General features: G+C 32.8%; 1 protein-coding gene across 15 annotated transcripts; it reads left to right on the top strand.

The window, feature by feature from the left end:
* The first annotated feature begins 4,598 nt into the window (after window positions 1-4,598).
* On the top strand, window positions 4,599-19,747 carry LOC105219973 (junctophilin-1). Of its 15 annotated transcripts, none has more exons than XM_054226917.1 (10): window positions 4,675-4,741; window positions 5,246-5,326; window positions 6,644-7,086; window positions 7,877-8,091; window positions 8,650-8,909; window positions 8,960-9,096; window positions 9,153-9,293; window positions 9,948-11,436; window positions 19,145-19,345; window positions 19,397-19,747. In XM_054226917.1, the coding sequence occupies exons 3-10, from the start codon at window positions 6,836-6,838 to the stop codon at window positions 19,481-19,483; spliced, it is 2,781 nt and encodes a 926-aa protein (XP_054082892.1). In that variant the 5' UTR covers window positions 4,675-4,741; window positions 5,246-5,326; window positions 6,644-6,835; the 3' UTR covers window positions 19,484-19,747. The 15 variants fall into 15 exon arrangements, 13 of the variants coding, with proteins under 13 accessions (XP_011194642.1, XP_054082895.1, XP_054082892.1 ...); XM_054226918.1 differs by having other exon boundaries at window positions 4,691-4,709; XR_008470317.1 differs by lacking the exons at window positions 4,675-4,741; window positions 19,145-19,345; window positions 19,397-19,747 and adding exons at window positions 4,803-5,115; window positions 17,029-18,446; window positions 18,651-18,962.
* The last annotated feature ends 6,077 nt before the right edge of the window (window positions 19,748-25,824 follow it).

The raw sequence follows: 25,824 nt of genomic DNA, 5'->3' as shown, positions 1-25,824 counted from the left end.
AATTGTATATAAAAAACTGATTTAATTGAAGTTTTTGAAAATTTTAACTAATTATCTTAAAGTGCCTTGGAGGCGATCAAATAATTGCGTCAAACACTTTAAGTGTGTTGGTGTCGTCGGCTCTCGTCGGCTACACGTACGCTACACCGACCTGTTGTCGGCTCTGTTTGATGAAAATCAAAAATTTTTGATATTTCTATTTGACGGACGATAATTTGATCGTCTCCACTCATGTTTGACAAGCATGAGCTCATTTGCAGGGAAGATTTCAAGCTGAGAGGACATAGAAAAGTGAAGTAAAGCGAAGCGGAAAAAATAAAATAAAATAAAAAAATAAAATAAATAAATTAAATTAAATTAAATTAAAAAAATAAAATAAGTTAAAATAAAAAAAAAAATAAAAGAAAAAAAAATAAAATAAATAAAATAAAATAATAAAATAAAATTAAAAAAAAAAAAATAAAATAAAATAAGTTAAAAAAAAAAAAAAAAATAAAATAAAATTAAATTAAATTAAAATAAATAAATTAAATTAAATAAAATAAAATAAAATAAAATTAAAAAAATAAAATAAATAAATAAAATAAAATGAAATGAAATGGAATGGAATGTAATGAAATGAAATGGAATGAAATGAAATGAAATAAAATAAAATAAAATAAAATAAAATAAAATAAATAAATAAAATAAATTAAAATAACAAAATAAAGTAAAGTAAAATCAAATATAATAAAATAAACTAAATAATATAAAATAATACAAAAATGGAGAAATTTTTTTTCATAAGAATTGCTGCACATGCCATTAATAGATCATCATCATCCGACGATGACATGATGACCGTTCGTTACGAGCTCAAAACTAAACTGATGTTTGACGTGTTAATTTGAACGTTTGCGGGCAACACACGATTGAACATCACTAACACATATGCACTGTTTGACGCAATTATTTGATCGTCTCCAGGGCACTTAAGGCTTAGGCAATGGTTTGAAGAATTTTGTAATTTTTTCTTGCTTAGCAGTTTTCAAAAGCTCCTTCAATTCAGACAGATACACAGCAGTCGCATTAGACATTTGTCTCTTAAAAATTAAACTTCCTTCCATAGACGGATCAATGTTCATAAAGAAATCGCAGAGCTCATTTGCCATTCTTAAACCTTCACTAAGATTTTTCAAATTGAATGTCACGTTTCCAGTGCTTGTTGAAGCCTCTTCTTCAATAGGTTGTGTCCAGTTCCATGTGAGCCCCTTCTATATGGAAATATTACCAAAAGTTCAAAAAATTGCGAAAATAGTGGAATATTTAACATTTTCTTGTAATAAGATCTACTTTACTTTTTTATTAGTCCATTCGACAAGAATATTGGGTTGGATACCTATTGGAATAATTTTATTATTATGTATGTGCTTATTTGATCCGCGAATAAAAAAATTTTAGTCGCGAATATAGAAATTGAGTCTCATTTTTTTAATCCGCGAATAGTGAAAACGCGAATAAAGGAAGCGCGAATAAGAAGCTTTTACTGTATAGCAAAGTGATCAGGGTGACGAGTAGATTTGAAATCCAAATGTCTGTCCGTCTGTGCAAGCTGTAACTTGAGTAAAAATTAAGATATCTTGACGAAACTTGGCACAAAGATTCTTTGGGACCATGAGAGGCTTTCGAAAATTGGCTAAATCGGACCATTGCCACGCACACAAAATGGCGAAAACCAAAAACATATAAAGTGTCATAACTAAGCTATAAATGAAGTTATAAAATATTTGTATGTAATTTTTTTGGGCAAGTGGGTCTGGCCCCGCCCCCAAATCGGTTATTTGTATATAACTCGCAGACCAATAAAGCTATATAAACCAAACTTTCTGCAGTCAATTCTCTTACGTACCCCACCACACACCATAAAATATGATATCATCGGATTATAACTAACGAAAATGGTCAGAAACACTAAATTTTACAGAAGAATAAGCAGAAGGAAGCTACACTCCAAATTTTTTACAAAATGGAAAATGGGTGTGGCATCGCCTACTTATGGGTCAAAAACCATATCTCAGGAACTACTCAACCGATTCGAATGAATTTCTTGACACCCTGAAAACACGGATAAAAAATGGGCGAAACTTTACACAAATAGTGCATACCATCTCTGGCTTCACTTGTGAAAAAATTGTCGAAAATGGACTAAAACTTTTCAAGGCCCCAGATATCGAACATGTTGAACTCAGCGCCTAAGAGTAAATTTTAACCGAAAATATGGGTAAATCTCTCAGATAATTTAATGTAATTCAGAGGAAATTGTTTTCCTTCTAATAATGTGTCTCTGTTCCAAAAATTATTAAAATCAGGTCATAACATCTCCTAGCTCTCACATACCTAATTATAGGCTTTTCAAAAATACGGTAGGCTTTATTCCGCATATATGTATTGTTTAATATGTGAGATATCTAGGCAAAATTAATTGAGCGTATAGTATTGGATATAGTGTAGCTTGCTGGTGAAAATGAATGAATTCGGTTCAGGAATTACCTCAGCCCTCATATACTATATATCACGATTTTCGTTTTTCTATTAAACTTTATGACGAATTTATGGGAAAATTTGTTTGTTATCTTAATAAATTTTCTTCAATAAATTGCGAGAGTATAAAATGTTCGGTTGCACCCAAACTTAGCCTTTCCTTATATGTTGAGATTCATTTACAATTTCGCATATTATTAACTAAAATTTGCAGCCAAACGCAAATACAATATTCATTTTCGGCTTACCATCCCACTAAGCATTAAGCAAGTTAGGCATACGATTTACATATTCGTTTCAAAATTATTTATATAGTATAAATAGAGTATTCACATTGTAAGGAAGAATGTACGTATTTAGATCAGAGTAATTTAACGATAGGCCGATTATTTATTTTTATAGTCTCGTAAAAAAAGTTGCTAAAATAGTATTATAGTTTTGTTCACATGACGGTTGTTTGTAAGTCATAAAACTAAACAAGTTAGATATAGGGTTATATATATCAAATGATCAGGATAACGAGACAAGTTAAAATCCGGATGTTTGTCGGTTCGTCCGTCGGTCCGTCTGTCCGTGCAACGGATAACTTAAGTAAAAATTGAGATATCTTAAAGAAACTTGGAACACGTATTCCTTGGCATCCTGAGGAGGTTGCTTTCGAAAATGGACAAAATCGGACCATTGCCACGCCCACAAAATGGCGAAAACCAAAAACACATAAAGTGTCATAACTAAGCCAAATAATGTTATAAAAGTACAATTTGGAATAAAGGATCGCACTAGGAAGGGGGTTATTTGGGTGTAATTTTTTTGGGGAAGTGGGTGTGGCCCCGCCCTAAAATCGGTTATTTGTATATATCTCACAAACCAGTGAAGCTATATAAACCAAACTTTCTGCAGTCGGTTCTCTTACGTACACCACCACACACCTGAAAATATTTGAAATCGGATAATAACCACGCCCACCTCCCATACAAAGGTTAGGATGAAAATTACTAAAAGTGGGTTAACTCACTAACGAAAAACGTCAGAAACACTAAAGTGGCATCGCCGACTTATGAGTCAAAAATCATATCTCAGGAACTACTCGGCGGATTTCAATGAAATTCGGTATACAATATTTTCTTTAGACTCTGATAACACGGATAAGAAATGCGAAATCAGTTCATAACCACGACTAATTTCCTTATAACTCAATTTTGAATTCCATCTGATTCCTTCACTTTATAATGAATACATAAGGAACCAATGAATATAGCGGAATAAAACTTTACACAAATAGTATATATCAGCTCTGGCTTCACTTGTGAAAAAACTGTCGAAAACGGACTATAACTTTTCAAGGCCCAGGGTATCGAACATGTTGAACTCAGCGCCTAAGGGTAAATTTTAACCGAAAATATGGGTTAATTGAGCGTATAGTCTTGGATATAGTGTACCTTGCTGGTGAAAATGAATGAAATCGATTCAGGAATTTCCTCTGCACTCATATCTATATATGGCGATTTTCGTTATTCTATTAAACTTTATGCCGAATTTATGGGTAAATTTGTGTGTTATCTTAGAATATAGATATATTGAATAGACAAATAAGAACAATAAAAGAAAAATTAAAGATTTAGTTGTTTTTTACAGTTTCGTACATTTTTAAACTTTTCCTGTGATCCAATGTGGTAATATTTGATTACCTTTCGAGTAAGAAAAAGTATCTTCAAAATTGCCCCATCCAAAGCTGCTGTATCATAAATGTAGATAAATTTAATTATGTTATTATTCAAGTTGGCTTGCAGGGACAGACTTAGAGAGAAAGCCGTAAATTAGTTCTCATAGCCACCCTGTTTATTTTGTTATAAATCTTTTTTATTATTTGTATTTCTTCTTTCCTTTCTAGTGGTTTCAGAATTAAACGATTTAAATGATATGCGACTACAGAAGGAGGTGTAAAAGTGAATACTTATTTTTACATGTATTGAAATTATTTTACGTTCCAAATATGAAAATAAAATCAAATTTATATTAAAAGTATATATTCCGCCTAGTGTTTGCAGAGACTGAAAATATTCAAATTGAAGTATAGCATTAGTATAATGGAACAAATGCAACACTTCCGAAAATATTTGAAACTTAAAATTGGAAATCTGGCATTCAGTATTGTTTATATAGCTGTGAAAGATGTGCTTTCCTTATGGGTTTGTACTTATGAGCAATTGAGTGCACAAGTGTATGTACATACCCACATACACATATTTAATCAAGAAAATTTTTAAGTATTTTAATACACAGACAGTTTTCTAGTATCTGCAAGAGCACGCGCTCTATTGATTCTAAATCAAAGAGCTCTAACTCATACGCAAGTTAATCGTTTGTGTAGCTTTTGCGGATCCCAGTGGAAATTATAAAAAAATATAGAGCAATTTAAATGTTTAAAGTACTGGATGTAGTTAAGCTCTTTGAAATATATCAATAGAATCTTGCAGATATACTTGTTGTTACCTAAGTAAATGTGTTTTTTGGAAATACATTTGAAAATCAAAATTGAAAAAATTTGCATTTTTAATTAGCGAGAATTTTAGCCGATAGAAATAAGTGCAATATGTGAGCATATATATATATATCTTCATATATAATATTTGTGGTAACCAGCTACTCGTGAAAAAAAAAATGTTTTACTTCACTTCATAATTATTTTAACTATTAAAAACTAGTGTTCATTGTTACTTTGTAGGAATTCTGCCTTACAGAATGTGTATATTATGTTCTATGGCTAAAAATATCTGCATGGATTGATTGAAATGTGGCACGCAAGGTAAACACTATAGCAATGTATAAAGAAGTCATGCCTGTGTTTTTCAAATACACACAAACGCACATATAAATAAAAGTTTTTACAATAATGCTTGCACAATGTTGATTTTAAATATTCCAAAGAGCAATTATTAATTTTGTAGATGAACATTGTTACTTCATAAATATCAAATAGTTGTAAAGAGTGCTTAGTATTTTATTCAATAATTTTAGTTAAAAGTTCACATTTTAATATACATACATACATATGTATGCAAAAATATTTACACATATGCATGATTTATACATACCAGGGTACATAAAGAACAAATACTGACTATTACAAAAAAATCATATTTAAGATTTATTCTTATTTATAACGGTAAAACTAAATTATACATCAATTATTATATATTATAAAATTAAATATTATAATTGGATTTCATTAATAGAGTTACAGTAAATGAAAATAATATGTTTTAAATAGTATATAACTTTCAAGGAAAAATATTTATAAACCAATAATAAGAGGCGGAAACTAATAACTTACATAAAGTATAAAGAAGTTACGGACGAAGGTGAACTGATATTGAATTCTTGTTAATTTTGATACTTTTAGGAGAGAGATGTTATACAAATTCTAGTTGTATTAGATTCAGCACTTAACAAAGTTTCCTGACAACACAGAGCGTGTGAAGTTATTTGTGATAAAATAATATAGAAAGTTTTTAAGGTCGGTAAAACATATAATATGTACGATTTGATATTTTACTCTATTTTTGTTTATTATTTTACTCCATCTTCAAATCAACAGCTTCTTGATATGCTGATACGCAAAGGTTGGATTTAATACATGTTACCAAGATACAAAAAATAATTGTAATCGGTCCACAATTTTCAATAATAATGACTGTTGATCTAGTCTTTTATTGTAATTAATATGTGATAATATAAATTGCAAGAATATTCATTGGTCGACTGCACCCCAACTTACATACTTCAAATCTTCCAAAAAACTTCCAAACAATTTGCGTACGTAGTTTGAAGCTAAAGTTGAAAGTAATTTGAATCAGAAATTGAGTTTGTTTTGTAATGTATATTTTTTCTCTCACTAAAAATCCTTAGTTGCTTTATTAGTATCTCTTAATCAATTCGGGTTTATTCTATATGACGTGTCCGAAGTTTATAATACTTTTCGTTTAATTTGTTTGTTATAGAAAATATGATACATGATACATACATGAAAATATGATAAATATATTAATATATAATTTATAGAAGAGACAATGCAAATAACCGATGTGAAGGTCACTATAATCTTTTATTTTCTTCTTTTCAGAAAGCAACAAACTTAAAGTTACAAACAAATCACATACTTTCCTTAACGAAAAAGAACAAATCGAAATATTAAGCTTACTATTCAATATTTCTTAAAAATAACGCAAGACCATATTTTAAGCAACATAAATGAATAAAACGAATAATCGAAGTTAAAAGCTATTCGAATTCAGACTTCGTTATAACTATTACGATGAATTCTTTTGGCGTACAAAAGCCTTCATCTGCAAACGACCCTCATGGCTCTGCCACATTTGATGGTTCTAAGCGACCCCAAATAAGTGGTGGCCGATTCGATTTTGAGGATGGAGGAACATTTTGTGGCGGGTGGGAAGAGGGCAAGGCCCATGGGCATGGCGTATGTACCGGACCTAAACATCAAGGCGCATATGCTGGAGCTTGGAACTATGGGTTTGAGGTATCTGGAGCATATATCTGGCCAAGGTAACTTGTTATTTTTTTTATATTTACGGAATAAAGCCCACCGTATTTTTGAAAAACCTATAATTAGTTATGTGGGAGCTAGGGGAAGTAATGACCCGATTTTAATAATTTTTGAAACGGTGACACACTATTAGAAGAAACAAATTTCCTCTGAATAAGTAGTCTTGGTTGTGAACCGATTTCGCTCATTTCTTATCCGTGTTATCAGGGTGTCAAGAAAGTATTATGCACGGAATAATTGAGCGATGCTAAGCTCATTTTATTTTTAACCTGAGTGCAGCTCAGCTCTACCATTTTTCTGTAAAATTGAGTGTTTCTGACGTTTTCCGTTAGTGAGTTAACGCACTTTTAGTAATTTTCAACCTAACCTTTGTTTGGGAGGTTGGCATAGTTATAATCCGATTATGTCAACTTTTATGGGTACATAAGGGAAACGACTGAAGAAAGTTTGGTTTATATAGCTTTATTATTTTTCGAGATATTCAAAAAACTTATTTAGGGGGTTTCAACTCGACTCTTCATCCTCATTTAGGTGAAAAAAATATAATACTCTCCTAGCAATTTTTGTTGCAAGAGTATAAAAAATGATGACGGGAAGAATTGTCTCTATTTTTGTATATTGGAAATGAACCTTACCGGAATTGGTTCGAATATAACCACTCAAAACTTCCTGCAAATGTTCCTGACATAAGAACTTAGTTTATTATTATACAGTTAAAACAACACAAGTACATACTTATTATAACTGTACACATATGTATATTTCAAAATAAATAAATTTTCAATTCAGCGGTTCACATTATGAAGGTCAATGGCAAAATGGACGACGTCATGGTTTGGGCGTGGAACAAATTGGGCGTCAAATATATCGAGGGGAATGGTCAAAAGATGGACATAAGGGAAGGTATGGTATTCGCGAAAGCACTGTTTCAACTGCCAGATACGAAGGAACGTGGAATATGGGTTATCAAGACGGTTACGGATGTGAAACTTATGCTGACGGAGGTATATAAATAAACTTTAATATATGTATGTATATCTATTAATCTAATTTACTCGGTGAAATATTTAACACAACAAATACAAAAATGTTTAGAAGCTTCAGGGCCACATAAAAGTTAGGTCAGTAAAAATATACGATGGATTCGAGAAGTATACTAAGATATTGAATAACGATTTCTGTAAGTTGGGTTAATTTAAAAATGACAAATTATTTTAAGCTATTGCGATGAATAATAAATCTATATTAAAAGTTTAATGGACTACATAAATACGGTTTTATATCCGAACACTCTACAGTGTTGAATTTAGTTGTTTTTTAACTAATATGTTATTTTATCCACTTTCACTGATCCATTACCATTTTACAGTAATCTACTGCGGTTAATGAAGATATAATTCTATAGGTTTATTTAAGCTAAACTGATTGTTTATTTTTGAAATGATTAAATAATATTTGTGTATTAGGTTCAAATGTATTAAATAATTTGTAGCTCTAACACCCTATTCTACAAATTATAAAATAAACTGTGTTAGAATACAAAAGAGAGAATTTATTTAAAGGGAAATATCAGGGACAATGGCAAGAAGGAAAACGTCATGGCTATGGTATTCGGACTTCAGCACCCTTCGGATTAGCATCACATTATCGACGAAAAGATATTCACACATCTTTAAACTCATTACGCAGTTCAGATATTGGAGAAGTCGATAAAGGTCGGTCTGAAGAAATACGAGGCGGTTTCGTGTTAACTGCAAGATCGGATAAACTACCTGCACGACGTAATAGTTTGACCGAGAAGTCAAAAAAAGGATTTTTATCTGTAAGACGCATTTTATGAATAAAAATATTATCTTAAAAAATATTTGTTAGGGATTTAAAATGCGAAAACAAAAAAGTACTGGAGATTTGGAAAAACGTGGTACTTTAACATCAAGCAGCGTTAGGTCAACGGCGTCAACCTCATCATGGGCAAGCACCGGATCCGAACAATCCAACTTAACTACAAGGTTGAATAATATTTTTTTGCTATGGTGAATTCTGAAATAATTTAATTTTTTTTAAGGTCGGCTCACACGGATTCCAACGCTAGCTTTACAATGGATGATGAACAATTGGATTCCGCAGTGACGGAAACATATATGGGCGAATGGAAGAAAGACAAACGCTGTGGGCATGGCGTTGCTGAACGTAGTGATGGTCTTAAGTGAGTATAATGTCAATGTAATGTCAAATGTATTTATAGTGGATGAAATTTTCTTCGATTGGTTCTGGGAATTTTGATAGTTTAGCAAATGTATAATCTCGAATCTAGTTTTTATAGCATCTATAAATTCTTATTGATGGTTAAATCATTACTTTCCGTCATTGTTGTGGAGTATTTGAATTGTACTAATTTAAGTATATTATCATGCCATTAATCTAATATGCCTTTGTTCAAAAGGATATAAATTAAAAAAACATTTTTAATGAATACGTTTTGTAAAAATTATATAATTGATTATGTACTAATCGTATGATATTATTATACAATTCACATTTTTGACCATTGATAGGCAAGTAGTATATTTTTAGTATTCTACAGAAACCATATATGTATCATCGATGTTCTGAATTTTATTCGAAAGCAAATGGTGTTCCATATACAACATAGTGCCAGAAACCATGGAAATTATATGGTGTTATGAGAAATACTACAAACTACAACAGATCGCATTGGACACACCTAGAACTTTAAGCTCTCCTTAAATTATGGTACACAATGTAGTACGGAGACCATATGTCTGCTAAGACATTACATTTCAATTGTCCTTCTTTTCTTTATTTAGATTTTAATACAATATTTTTTTATTGAACACAGATACGAAGGAGAGTGGTATAATAACAAAAAACACGGCTACGGTGTAACTACATTCCGAGACGGTACGTTTGAAGAAGGGAAATATAAGAATAATATTTTAATGACCAGCCAAAAAAAGAAACACTTGTTTCTTGCGCGATCACGTAAGTTCCGAGACCGCATCACTATAGCGGTCAATTCAGCACAAAGGGCGCTAAAAATGGCAATGCAAAGATCTGACATTGCCATTTCACGTACTTCAACTGCTTCTGATAGAGCACAAAACGCTGATATTGCAGCTGATCAAGCTCGCATAGATTGTGAACTCGCTGTTAGTATGGCACGTGAGTTTGCTCCTGATTTTAAGCCATCAGTTCTAGAAAGATTTCAGAAGCTGTTTTCTCGAAATCACACAAAATTGAACCCATTGAGTGGAAACACCCCTTCATTACCTTATGATGGAAATCTTAGAGTACCACAAAAAAGTGGATACGCAATGAAAGAACTGAATGAACCCGATCTCAATGTGCCTCTTCGACAACAATCAGATATTCCGTCAAATTCTGTACTCGCACAAAAAAAAGTGACACCACAAACCGATTTTGCCAATTTAGTTAATCAACCAAGTCAATCCGGTAACAATTCTTTTCCTCAGATGTATCTTTCACAAATCAAATACAATGAAAATCAATCAAAGCAGTATCAAGAAAATATCCAACAACAAGGAAATAGCCCTGCACCATACAGACAACGAATTGGAGAAAATGACATCACAGTTGGACAAAATAAAAACATTATTAATGTCAGCAATTATATTTCGAATGCTAATACAGACCAACTTGATGGCTATATGTACAATAACTCTGGCCACAGGTCAAGCATAGTTGCAAACAACTCAAAAACAAATTACAATGAACAACAAAAATCGCATCAGCAAAACTTAACACAAACATTCAATCAGCCATTAGCTAATCAAAGTTCTCAATTTTATCAAATGTCACCACAACAAACCGAAATATCAGGGGAATCAAGAAAACCAACGAGGCCGCCTCCACTCAATGAAATTAATCAACAATTGTCCATTGATTATTTCGACCACTATAAGAGGCCTCCTAGTCGAGACTCATCTACAGATCGTTATCCTCGGACAGCTAGTCGAATTAGCTCACGCCAACCATCGATTGATCGATCTATACCTTTACAATCAAGAGATATGCCATCACCTAATAAAGAAATAAGGCCACGAGAGGGTTCATACAATCGAGAAAGTGCACCAAGATCTATTAATAATAATTTTTCAAATCAAATTCCCAATGCGGCAGAAAAAAGACCGTCCTTAAATCAACCTTTCGAAGATGTTCTTTTACATCAGCGAACATTAGGTCAGGATATTATTCCATCCCCAATTACTCCGAAACGAACAGAAAGCTTGTATACTCCTGCAAAAGTGATTATTCCAAAAGGAGCTCCAGTTAACTCTTACAACTATACAGGAAACAAACCCATAAAGGTATGTACGGACATATATTTATTCGTTCTTTATATGAAACATTCCGCATAGATCATATCTTTAAATATCATATCGCCTTAAAAACTCACAATCATGATTTCCTTTCAAGCCATTTTGAAATATTATACTTAACTTTATATATTATATATTACATTTATAAATTTAAATTAATTAATGTGATAATATCATCAAATATGTTAAATTTTATGAATTTATATGTATTTTGTTATGTGGTTTATAATCGGACCGAATCACATGTAGAACATGTAAGTGTAAGCAACACGATTCAAAAGTCAAATACGATGCGATAATCATTTGGGATTCTGAATTGTTTACGCATGACAAACAATGTTTGTCACCGTATTTTTCGGGATTCATTTTGTATAAGTAGGCAAAATTTGAAAATTAAAACAAATGGTTAATTCGAATAATTTATTTTGGAAAATGGACTATGTGGTGTTGTGGATGGATTCTACAAAAAAGTCTGCGTTGCACCAAACTCTAGTGGCCATTTTAATCCGGCTATGGATTATTATGCATACTTTCAAATGAACTTTGCAATCTAGCCACTCTTAAAATAAAAGTTAATTACCATCTATTATAGAAATTGCATTAAAATAATAACATTTTACCATCCGGCAATGTCCCGCATAGATGGGCCAGCTGCATTTAACTGATAAATTAGCCATTTCTATAAGTTGGAAGAAGCCTTTTTAGCGTCCGCTGTCTCAAACCACCCTTTTAATACTCTCGCAACATGTTACAAAGAGACTAATAAAGTTTTGTTCAAATAACGGTTGTATGTAACACCTACAACTAAGCGAGTTAGATGTAGGGAAATACATATACATACATCAAAGTGATCTGGACGAGTATTTTTGAAATCGGGATGTCTGTCTGTCCGCCTGTCCGTGTGTGCAAGCTGTAATTGTAATAATACACGTGTTTCCTGGCACCATAAGGAGGTTGCAACCACAAATAAAGTTAATGTGCACCACAATATTTCATTCGCATCGCAATACGGAGTAACCCCCTGGTCTTAATAGCACGAAAACGAAAACGTTTTTAGCATGAATGACGAATTGTGCTATTAATAAAGAAGTTTCTCTACTAGTGAAGTTTTTGCTACTAGAACTTAGTTGTTGATGTAGAAAAAACTGTTGAACAAATCAATGATAATTTACTTATTTGTTTTATATAATTGAAGTAATTGGATGTTCATTGCTTAATGATAGAGACTCAATTTGTAAGCGTTTGGACTCATTAGGGATATTCAGACCGAACATGTTACTCTGTTAATTCGTTATTTAAAGCACTATTTTTTTATCTATATCAGTAGTGTGATAAATTTTGAAAAATAAAAAAAATACTTTTGAAGCAACGGCGCAAACAAATAGAAAATTGCAAGTAACTAAAAAATTAGAGAGCTTGTCCGACTGGTACTTCGTTTCTCGATAGAACTATAGTTTGTTAATTTTACAAAAACAAAATGCTCGTAAAAACTACTGAATAACGAACTAACAAAGCTGATCTGAATCCTCCTATTATAATAGTTTGTCCTGACAACTATAACAAGATTTTATTTTATTTCAGTATAGATAGTACTGTGTGAAATATAAAGCGACATTGTACAAATTTGCGCAAGAATAAAGACATGGAAATCTATTACGTTCTACTAAATATACAAATATGGTATCGTTGTTTAGTAGGTTTGTATTAATTTTTTTATATGTCGTAAAAGTATCTTTTCATTATCAATTTTAAAAATTCCGTAAAATATTTTACCATCAATTTATAAAGATACATAGTATAGCAATTATAAATACTGTAGTTTTCCGAAATAACTAATATTCGATTTAACAAAAACCGCATATAACGAACAAGCAAATTTGTTACATTGAGTACCTTAAATAACGAACATCGGGGATTTGTAAGTACTCGTTTTAACGAACAACATGAAGAAGACATATGAAGAAAGAGAAAAAAATCAAATCTTTTGGGTCAAAAACCATATCTGAAGAACTAGTCAACCGATTTCAATGAAATTGGGGACATATTATTTTGTTGATACCCTGATACCAATGGAAAATGGGTGAAATCGGTTCACAATCACGCCTACTTTACTTATAATACAATTTGAAGTCCTTTTGATTCGTTCACTTTACAATCCCCGCTTAAGAGCACCTTCTCAACATGCAAGACTTTTGAGACATTTAAGCGGAAAAGGCACTTAATAGGAGGTTTTTAAGCGGGGAATTTTATATGTAAATTTGGAAAAAAAACAACGATGCCGAAAAATATTGTCACTTAACCCGAAATAACCCACGATTACCATATGGTAACTCAAAATTTATCCCTATATCTTCATAAATAATTTGAAAATTACACTATAAAACTACAAACTACATTGATTTTTCGCATTTTCCTGAAAAGTTAAATATTGAATATAATCGTAAAACAGATTTCATTTTCATGCTCAGGGGGCCAAAATACATGTGTGTATTTCATATCAGAAAAATCAGGAACGTAAAAAGTTCTGGGCAGTAACGGGTTAAGCGGGAAAGGCACTTAAATGGGTGACTCTTAAGCGGGCATCACTTTACATAAATTAAGCACCAGCGAGGATATCGGTAAAAAAATACTTCATTTCTAGTGAGACCGTTTAAAAATTGTCGAAATAGATTTATAACTTTTCCCTAGATATCGAACATTAAGTGCTCAGTTTTTACCGAAAAAACCATTAAATCTCTGAGATATTTAGAAGAAATTCAGAGAAAAACTTTGTGGTAAATTCAAAAGTTTTTATTTGAAACTTCTCTAAATTTTATAACTAATGTTAAACCAGACATGTAAGGAGTGTATTCCCAATTATTTCTTCTGACCCTTCACTTATTTATATCATTAAAAAATAGATGGCTTATCTATACTATTTTATTCAGAAATAATTGTCAGTTCTTTCTTAACCAAAATAATTTGGATTTAATAACACAAAAATCAATAGCAATTATTTGGCCATGATTTTACTTTTCCAGTAATAAAAGTTTGTGGTAGTTTTTATTATTAAAAATTTATTTCAACAACTTATAGAATAGTTTACTTAATACTACAGTAAAACCTGTCTATGCTGGACACCTGCGGTTCAGCACTTTTTGTCCAAGTTCCGCAAGTGTATAACATGGACACTAAATTTTTTTCTCATTTTATTGTCTTTGTTTTAAAAACTCGGTAAAAAACGTACATTGAATTTAATACATAATAAAAACAAGTAACATAATCGAACATCGCAATTTATTTACATAATTTCATTAATAAACACCACAATTTGCTCCACATATTCATCATATATATGGTATACAGTCCATTGAAAGTTTAAAAACCCTAATATAAGGTACATATATGGGAGCTAGGTGAAGATATGACCCAATTTCACTAATTTTTGGCATGAAGACATATTATTAGAAGAAAAATATTCGCTCTGCATTTTTTTAAATATCTGGGAGACTTCTGTGCCGATATCATTATTATTCATATAATCACTAGCGCTTAACTTATATATTGTAGAGTAAATGATTCAGATTGACTTCACAGTTCTGGTATATAGGAAGTAGCCGTCCCAACATATCATTGGGACGCCAGTAAAATATTATGAACAGAATTTCATTGAAATTGGTCGAGCAATTTCGAGGATATGGTTTTTGACCCATAAGTGGGCGGAGCCACACCCATTTAAAAATTTATATACCAATTGGAGTGCAGCCCTTCTGTACTATACTTAAAATGAAATTTAAAGTTTCTGGTGTTTCTCTTTACTGAATTAAGGGGTTATATACAGTTAGAATTTTCAAAAAATCGATTTTTTTTTTTCATTTTCTTAATGTACATATATTTAAGAATACCCACAGATTTCATATCGTTCCGGTGGATATTTTCAAAGTTACAAGCAAATTTGAAAAGGCGTTTCAGAGTGCTTGGAAGTACAAGGTCCGAGCGGCAACGCGTTTTTCTCAAAATGGTGTTTTCAAAGTCGGTGACCAACATTACTCGAAAACGGCTGGACCGATTAGTCTCAAATTTTAACACGACCTTCTTAAATATATTTTTTATTAATTAATCGAAGATTTTTTCTCTCCGATAAATATTTTTTATACTCTCGCAACAAAAGTTGCTACGAGAGTATTATAGTTTTGTTCACATAACGGTTGTTTGTAACACCTAAAACTAAAAGAGTTAGATATAGAGTCATATATACCAAAGTGATCAGGGTGACGAGTAGATTTGAAATCCGGATGTCTGTCCGTCCGTCTGTCCGTCTGTCCGTTTGTGCAAGCTGTAACTTGAGTAAAAATTAAGATATCTTGACGAAACTTGGCACACATAATCCTTGGCACCATAACATCAAGTTCGAAAATGGGCAGAATCGGACCATTGCCACGCCCACAAAATGGCGAAAACCAAAAACACATAAAGTGTCATAACTAAGCCATAAATGAAGACATAAAAGTAAAATTTGGAATAAAGGATCGCACTAGAAGGGGGTATATTTGGATGTAATCTTTTTGGGGAAGTGGGCGTGGCCCCGCCCACAAATCGGTTATTTGTATTTAACTCGTAAACTAATAAAGCTATATAAACCAAACTTTCTGCAGTCGGTTCTCTTACATACCCCACCACACACCATGAAAATAGTTGAAATCGGATAATAACCACGCCCACCTCCCATACAAAGGTTAGGTTGAAAATTACTAAAAGTGGGTTAACTAACTAACGAAAAACGTCAGAAACACTAAATTTTGCAGAAGAAATAGCAGAAGGGAGTTGTACTCAGATTTTTTTACAAAATGGAAAATGGGCGTGGCATCGTCCACTTATGGGTCAAAAACCATATTCTAGGAACTACTCGACCGATTCGAATGAAATTCGGTATATAATATTTTCTTGACACCCTGATAACACGGACAAAAAATGGGCGAAATCGGTTCACAATCACTACTACTAACTCAATTTTGAAATCCATCTTATTCCTTCACTTTATAATGTAAACATAAGGAACCAATGAAGATAACGGAATAAAACTTTCCACAATTAGTGCATATTATCTCTGGCTTGACTTGTGAAAAAATTGTATAAAACCGACCATAACATTTCAAGGCCCCAGATATCGAACATGTTGAACTCATCGCCTAAGGATAAATTTTAACCGAAAATATGGGTAAATCTCTCAGATATCTCAATTTAATTCAGAGGAAATTGTTTTCTTCTAATAGTGTGTCTCTGTTCCAAAAATTATTAAAATCGGGTCATAACATTTCCATATACCTCATTGTAGGTTTTTCAAAAATACGGTGAGCTTTATTCCGCATATATGTATTTTTTAAATTTCTTCAATAAATTGCGAGAGTATAAAATGTTCGGTTGCACCCGAACTTAGCATTTCCTTACTTGTTTAATAAACAATGGTGACGAATCGATTTTTTTTTTTGAGAAACCGCCATTTTGTCAAGAAATTTTATTTTGCTTATTCCTTCGATTAATTACTAGATTTAACATTATTTTAATGAAATCTGTTTGGTTTTTTAATTTCAAATGATCCAGTTCCGAGATATAGTGGTCACCTCAAAACGTCTTTTTTGAGAGGAGCTCCTGGAGATCAGCTGTATCTCTTTTTCAAATAAATATTTTTACTAGTACTAAGTCTTAAGATACAGTTAAAAGATACCATAATATGTGTATAAATTTTTGGATCAATAAATTAAAAAGTTTTCTCAGAAAAAATTCTGGAAAATTCACTTTTTTTCGGCCGCCTAACTTTATATAACCCCTTAAAGCATTTTTAGTAGTTTTCAACATAACCTTTGTGTGGGAGGTAGGCGTAGTTATAATTCGATTTCCTCCATTGACTGTATAAGTTAGAACCTAAAAGAAACGAACCTACAGAGTTTCGTTGTTCTAGCTTAAGTCGTTTACGAGATACATATGTACAAAAAACTTAATAGTCAGTATATATGTATATATACTCGGTGCAACATGTTGCGAGAGTATAAAAATTAACACAGATCAAATACGCGTAATTGTGTCATAGCTAATCCATGAAATTTGATACATACAAAATTTGGCAAAAATAACGGTATTACAACGTTTGAAAAATTCCATTGATGCCGAAATTCAAATACATTTGTGTGTAAATAAGGAAATAACATACAAATATACATAGATATTGAATGTATTGTCCAAGATAGAAAGGGATTTCATTGCCTGCTGCTTAAAAATTGAGACAATTATTGTCCAACTTCCAAGAAAGGCAGTGTCCAAATTAAACAGTGAATATATGGTTATTTTGTTCTATATTATGTTGGTACAGAACATTTTGTCTAATTTAAGCGAGTGTCCAAATTATAAAGATGTTCAACTTTACAGGTTTTACTGTACTTTTGTCCATGAAAAGTTCCTCAATATTGAGTATAGCATACATATGTATGTATGTAGGTATTATATTACCTTACTTTTGTTTTAAGGAGCTACATCTATGTAGTTAGAAGACCTAAAAATGAACTTTATCAAAAATTTTCCTGAGAAAACTTCTAATTTTATTATTCTAAAATTTTTTACACATTTTATAGTAATTTGACTACTTTTTTATTTGTAAAAATAAAAATAACAAAATGACACCTTCTAAAAAAATTTATTTTTACCATAATTTTGGCCTTCATTTGTGTATAACAAAAAGAAAATTATTGTTAATAAATAAGCTTCAATTAAGTACTATCCAATATGTCACAGTTTAGATGTGAATAACAAAATTATCTCCCGAGTTAGTAAACCATCTAAACGTATGAATTGAATTAAATTTACGATGTGGCAGCATCATTCGATTCTTCTGACATGTTGATGTTTATGCCTCTGACACATATGTAATTATTTATAGAATCACCAAAATATATACAATTAAAAAACGAACAAAGAACGACATTTTCTAAACACCAAATACTTTGTTCAACTTCGGTGGCCAAGCGGTCTGTGTTCTTATGTAAAAGTTGTTATATACATATAAATATTTACATATATGCTAAATTTGATTTTTAATAATTAAAAGCAAAATTGTACAATAAGTACATATTATTTAGTCAAATAAAATATAAAATGTTTAAAAACTCATGAATCAATATAAATTTAACTAATATTTTGTTTTTGTTTGCGCTTTGACATCTTTAACGAAGTGAAATATGTATAAATCTATTTTTAAATACGCAATGCGTATAAAACATTAAAATGAACTGGCCTACTGCCCAAATTGAGCTAAAAAGGAAACAAACATTGTGGATCGAAAAATAAAATATGTCAATAATATATTGTGAAATTGTATATCAACAAGTGAAAAGTGTTTACTATTTAGTTAAAAAAAAATTGTGTGGTTTGAATTTCCATCAGTAATACATACTTAACGGTTGCAGAGTTATGAAATTACTCTAAAATGGATTGGTATCCTGAAGAAGATGAAGAAGATTTAATGTATTCGCCAGCTTTATTGGCTAGAAGAGCATCTGAGAGCTGGATCGTAGAGCCACCGATCGAGGTTACTTTAAATATTTAAAATTACATTTATATAGAAACCCGTTTAAAAGTGTATACATTTAAATTTTGAACTTGTTTTTGGTATCTTTATCTTTTAATAAAAACACATTTTTTATTACATCTGCATATGCATTTTTAGATCACGCCTATAAATGTAACTCTTCAACGAAAAAAATCGCTACCCGATTTTCAAGATCTTCCACGTGCCACGGAAGCAATGAGTCGGGAGGAGGTATCTGCATTGGGTTCGGCAAGGCGTGAAGCTGTTCGTCGCCAAATAGAAATTAACGAAAGACTAAAAGCGAATCCTTTACTTTATATTTTTAGTCCACAAGTTAAGGTATAATTGTCAAGTTGAAAATTGGAAATTTTAAATTTAATTTTTTTTCAGGATTGGTTCTCTCGACAACAATTGGTGCTACTTGTGCTTTTTGTGAATATACTTTTAGGCTACCTCTTCGTGAAAATGTTGACATAGCAAAAATAATGACTAATAAACACATATGTAAATGTTCGATTTTAGTTAAATATGTTAGTAATTTTAAGATGTATTCAGATTATTGCCTGCAAAATTTCGACAAAAAATAACAGTGTAAATCAATTGTCTAAATGGTCACTATATAAGCATTATATACTTAAAGATTTCGTCGTTCACTATTATGCATTTGGTCAGTTCGCTCGGAGAGATTGTATTTATGCAATCCAAGCACATATTATATTTTTTAAAGGAAGGTACTCATAATATAGTCCACTAATTAAAAATTAACGTTTCCTAGGAACATTGAGCCCTTTTTCTTAGCTATGTTGTTTGTAGGAAATTGACATATTTCTAGGCACAATTTAAATTATTTAGCACCAAAATATTCGTTGCATAAATGATATAGAAAAATTCTAAAATATTCCCTATATCTCTAAACTAACTACTTACAACTTATGAAATATATGTACAAATATAAATCATATTTAAAATAATACTTACATAGAGAATTGGTAGTTCGTAAATGTAAGAATAAATTAAATATTTATTTACCTAATAATCGAATATTATAATTTCTTCATTAATCTAGTAACATCTAGCCTTTTCTTCAGCGCGAATTGACCTAATTGTAACAAAATAAATTCGATTCTTGTTTAAATATATAAAATACTAATTTGTTTATACTTATGTTTAATGTAAGATATTTTTAAAGTGTATTATTCAGTGGGAAAATTATAGAATTAGATAGCTTTCCATGAATATACTAGAGGTTATACGTCAGGATTGGGAAGGACCTCTCCAAACAAGGTTTCAGACAGAGTGTCTCACTATCGTGCGACTTCTTCAATCTATAGCGATAGAAAATAATACGAGAATCAGATCTAATTAGAAATATAGCAATATTCTATAAGAGTGTACAGCTGCTGACGTATGCCGATGATATTGATATCATTGAACGCAACAACCGCGCCGTTTTTTTCCATATTGGACAAGGATTCGAAGCGAATGGGTCTGGTGGTGACCTCCTGTCCTCCTGTTACCAAACAAACAGTCAGCGCATTCGCTTCTTGTCTATCTCGTCAGTGTTGACTGTCGTACCTTTGAAATTGTATATAATATCGTTTACCTTCGAACCAGCATCAACAACACCAACAATGTCAGCCTTGAAATTCAACGTAGAATCACTTTTGCCAAAAGCGGCTACTTTGGACTGACTAAGCTATTGAAAAGTAAATACCTCTCTAAGTCAAGAAATCGCTTATTATTCCCGTCCTGCTTTATATTGCAAAAAAGTTTTGCACAAGATTTATAGTCCTCTGAACATTGGCAACGGCGAATACCGCAAACGATGGAACGATGAGCTGTACGAGTTATACGAGGACACTGACATAATTCAGCGAATAACTAGCACTCCGTTGGAAAGACCAGGAAATCGACCTGCTTTAGTATTTCGAAATAAAAATCCCTAGCATCGCACAAAAATATTACTTTTTGCATATTCATCGAGCAGCTAATTTGTTAATACCAAAATAATTGCTCAAAATCGCCGCATGACTTCGAATCAGTATACCTCCCGTTTTAGCCCCTTGGAAATTTTTTTTTTTTTTTTGACACAAAAAAAAGTTTATTTTTCAATAACTGCAAAATATCCAGACTGGTAACCCTGTGTTCTGCGAAGCAATCAGCCGACTCGTTTCTACGGATAAAATCCGATTCTAGTAGATATCCACGATATGTTACGGTAGAACCAGTGGTAAGTGTACATTTAAATTGCGCTCTCATAAGATAGGTCGAATCAGCTGGCTCAGTCTACGGTTTGGCGCCATTCACGGATTGCTGCATTAGCATTTTTGTGTTTTCTAATTATATGTAAATACTATCCAGCAACCCATAAGCATAATAATGTATGTAATTAGCTTGGATGCCGATTTCGAATCAAATGAACTACAGAAACTCTCGCTAACTCGAATTTATGTATGTATGTTTTCTAACTGCTGTTTGAATTCAAAAAAGCATTAAAAATGTTACAAGTAATTTATAAATTCATAGTATTTGCAAAATATTATTTCAATTTAAATGAAATATGGCACGTTAGAAGAAAGAGCAAAACTTTATATTATATTATATATTTTAGAATTTATGAAACATTTTAATAATTTTTTGAATGTTCAACAAACGGGTTAAGTCAAATTTAATCATGTATACAACATTTTTACATCAAAGCAAATGCTTTTAGTTGGCTTCATTAAAATATATTTTTTCTTTACTTGACGACGCATAACTCAAGTATATTGACATTAGCTGTTATCGATTGGCTAAACGTTATAGAAAAGCCAAAAGAACGCACTATCCTGTAATTCCAACAAACAGGCAACACTTATGGTGCAAGCCTGCGCTAAAATGTCCTCTTAATCATGCGCAATAGGGCTGAACCATTTTTTTAGGTGGAGAAATACCTAAATCTGCACAAAAATATTTTTGTATCCCTTTGTTTCGAGCTGCGTCTGTGTTTTACGTGTTATTTAATAAATTAAAATGTATTTCAAAGTAAAAACAACAAACATATATATTGTATTGTCATTTTTGTCTAAAATTTGTTCTTTGAATCGTTTTTACCATTGTGAATAGTATACATATGTAAAATAAAATTTGGCAGCACTCAGCACTCAGCAAGCGGCGATAGCATTTTTAATGAGGTATCCGCATACTCTCCTGTACTAATTCAACTAGATAACTTTGTTGTTGCTTTCACATGTAAATTTTTGACAGACGAGCAGCGCGCAAAGATAGCGACCAGAGAAGTGACCAATCGATGACAGCTATAATAAAAACAAACGCTATCGCCTTTGATACGTGGCAACTCCGATTTACCTATTTTACTATGAACACATACATATATCAAGCATATATGTGTGTATATATGTTTATCAAGCTACATTGATGCCAAAAACGGATGACATAAATTTAACTCTTCACTTGCGACCAATGCACAGTGGTAGGCCTATTTATTAAGTGGCTGTCTAACGACGCACCTAGGCCTTTGGGAGGACCACTGGGACTGAGATCCCTCACACTATCGAGTCCTCATTGAACCACCCTGTGGTCATGATAAAGTGAAAAAGCTCACCCAATTTGACATGAGCAACTTCGCCCACATCCTCGAGAAAACCGCGTCCAATAGTTGGGATTCTTTTTCTGTACAGAGCCTTGCATCCACAGAGAAGGTGTGTAATCGTTTATTCTTCTTCTTCTTCCTCTTGGCAGCTCCTGCAGTAATCATTGAAAGGTAGCCCCAGTCTGCTGGCGTGTCTCCCAATCAGACAGTGTCCCGTTAACACCCCTACAAGGGTTCTTGTTTCATTCCTCTTAAATTTCAATAAGCGACAAGTATGGCTCTTATTCCACTCTGGCCACGTTTGTCTGCTTACGGAGCAAGTGGTTAATATTGTTTCCATTGTGATTCAGCCATATCTACTGCATGTTTGTCTCCTCTTTATCGGCCACCAACTGCAGTGTGGAGCCCAGTCTGGCTAGCTCATCTGGAACACACTGCAATGATCCGGTAGCCGGAAGGTAATTCTGGTATCTAGTTTTTCTGAGAATACCCCACCTCCAACTCGTTTGTCTAGTTTTGACCCGTCCGTGTAGATACTAATCACTGAATCTTTGTCCACTTTTCCCATATCCCACTCCTCTCTAGAGGGGAATGATATATGTAGTTCAGATTTTAGATTCATTTCTATAGGATTGCGAAAATCCGTCCTATTTGGTAGAAATGGGAACTTGCCGAGTATACTAGAATGTCCCCTATTGCAGTTTTGCAGTAGTGAAGATTCTCTCAGTCTAAGTGTCGATTTCGCAGCCTGCTGCTTACAGAATTTGTCTATAGGCAGTAAGTACAAAATAACATCTAATGCCTGGCTCGGCGTTGTTCTGAGAGCTCCACTGATACATATACATGCCGCTCTTTGTAGACTTCCCATGCTCTTTACTGCGCACTTCTTGTCGATTATTGGCCACCAGACCAATATACCGTATGTCATAATCGGCCTTACCACAGCTGTGTAGAGCCAATGCGATACGCGGGGTGTTAGTCCCCATTTTGGTCCGACCATCCTTTTACAGGTGTATAAGGCCAAAGCCGCCTTTCTTATCCTGGCTTATAAGTTTGGTTTCCATGATAGCTTCCTGTCTAAAATTAGTCCCAGATAGCTTGCCTTCTCACTTATTGTTAGTGATGTGTCATTTATTAAAGGTGGTGTGAACTCTGGAATCTTATGTTTCCTAGCAAACAGCACTGTCTCAGTTTTGCTTGCTTTGACGATGGAATAGATGTACCATTACCCGACCATGAAGAAATTCGAATAGCAATTACCCGGCTGAAGAACAACAAAGCGGCAGGGGCCGATAGATTACCGGCTGAGCTATTCAAATACGGCGGCGAAGAACTGATAAGGTGCATGCATCAGCTTCTTTGCAGAATATGGTCGGAAGAAAGCATGCCTGACGATTGGAATCTCAGTGTGCTCTGCCCAATCCATAAAAAGGGAGATCCCACAAACTGTGCCAATTACCGTGGGATAAGCCTCCTAAATATCGCTTATAAGGTTCTATCGCATTGTGTGAAATACTTAAGCCCACCGTCAACAAACTGATTGGACCTTATCAGTGTGGCTTTAAACCTGGAAAGTCCACCATGGACCAGATATTCACCATGCACCAATTCTTGGAGAAGACGCGTGAAAAGAGGATCGACACACACCACCTTTTTGTCGATTTCAAAGCTGCTTTCGACAGCACGAAAAGGAGCTGCCTTTATGTGTTACGGCTGTGTAAGTTGACGTTGAGCAACACCAAAAGCTCCGTCATGATTGGGAAGAACCTCTCCGAGCCGTTCGATACCAAACGAGGTTTCAGACAAGGTGACTCACTATCGTGCGACTTCTTTAACTTGATGTTGGAAAAAATAATACCCAAAAATAACCCCCCGCCCCCCCAAAGTAATTGAATTTTTAAATAATATAATTTAATTCTACATAGTCATTTGAAAAATTGTAATTTGTTGTTTTCAAAGCAATCTTTCTGCCGACGATGTATGAATATGTAAAATAAATGAATACATTACTCACTAACAGCGTTGCCGTTTTGATACAATTGTATCTTTTTATACTCTCGCAACAAAAGTTGCTAAGAGAGTATTATAGTTTTGTTCACATAACGGTTGTTTGTAACACCTAAAACTAAAAGAGTTGGATATAGAGTCATATATACCAAAGTGATCAGGGTGACGAGTAGATTTGAAATCCGGATGTCTGTCCGTCCGTCTGTCCGTCTGTGCAAGCTGTAACTTGAGCAAAAATTAATATATCTTGACGAAACTTGGCACAAATATTCCTTGGGACCGTGAGAGGGTTGCTTTCGTAAATGCCCCCTCCTAGTGCGATCCTTTATTCCTTTATTTACTTTTATATCTTCATTTATGGCTGAGTTATGACACTTTATGTGTTTTTGGTTTTCGCCATTTTGTGGGCGTGGCAATGGTCCGATTCTGCCCATTTTCGAACTTGATCTTCTTATGGTGCCAAGGAATATTTGTGCCAAGTTTCGTCAGGATATCTTAATTTTTACTGAAGTTACAGCTTGCACAGACGGACAGACGGACGGACGGACAGACATCCGGATTTCAAATCTACTCATCATCCTGATCACTTTGGTATATATGACTCTATATCTAACTCTTTTAGTTTTAGATGTTACAAACAACCGTTATGTGAACAAAACTATAATACTCTCGTAGCAACTTTTGTTGCGAGAGTATAACAAACCTATTGTATCTGGATAGTATTAAAAAGTTGTGGGAATGTAGGCCAATTAAAAAACCCAGAAAAATATAAACTGGACTTTGGGTTATAACTCTGTGGCTGCTGAACTGGATTTTTTTTAGATTTAAGGGGAATTGTGAGTCGAAAATGGAAAATGGAAAATGGACTTCTTTTGAAAATTAGTTCTGAACTGAAAAGTCACCAATAAGGTTTCTATTATTTTTTTTAGAGTTTATTGTTGATCATAATACAGGAAAAATAAAAACTCATTTATTATGACTTTCAGTTTTCGTTCCATGAGCAAACTGTTGTGAAATAAATTTAAATTAAAAAAAATTATGCTATTTGCAAAAAAATACTTGAGTGTCTTAACTTAACCGCTGATGTAGAAGATTCGGATGATTTCGTTGCTGAATTTAGAATGTGGAAAAGGTTAAAAATCTTTTCTAACTAAAATTTTGAATATATTTTCAGGAACTGGTTAAATCAAACAAAGAGATCCAAAACTTTTTTAGACAC

This window comes from Zeugodacus cucurbitae, chromosome 3, assembly GCF_028554725.1.
Source record: "Zeugodacus cucurbitae isolate PBARC_wt_2022May chromosome 3, idZeuCucr1.2, whole genome shotgun sequence".
In the NCBI taxonomy this organism is placed as follows: Eukaryota; Metazoa; Arthropoda; class Insecta; order Diptera; family Tephritidae; genus Zeugodacus; species Zeugodacus cucurbitae.
Note: the sequence above shows the minus strand (reverse complement) of the source record. Positions and strands in the feature narration are given on the sequence as shown.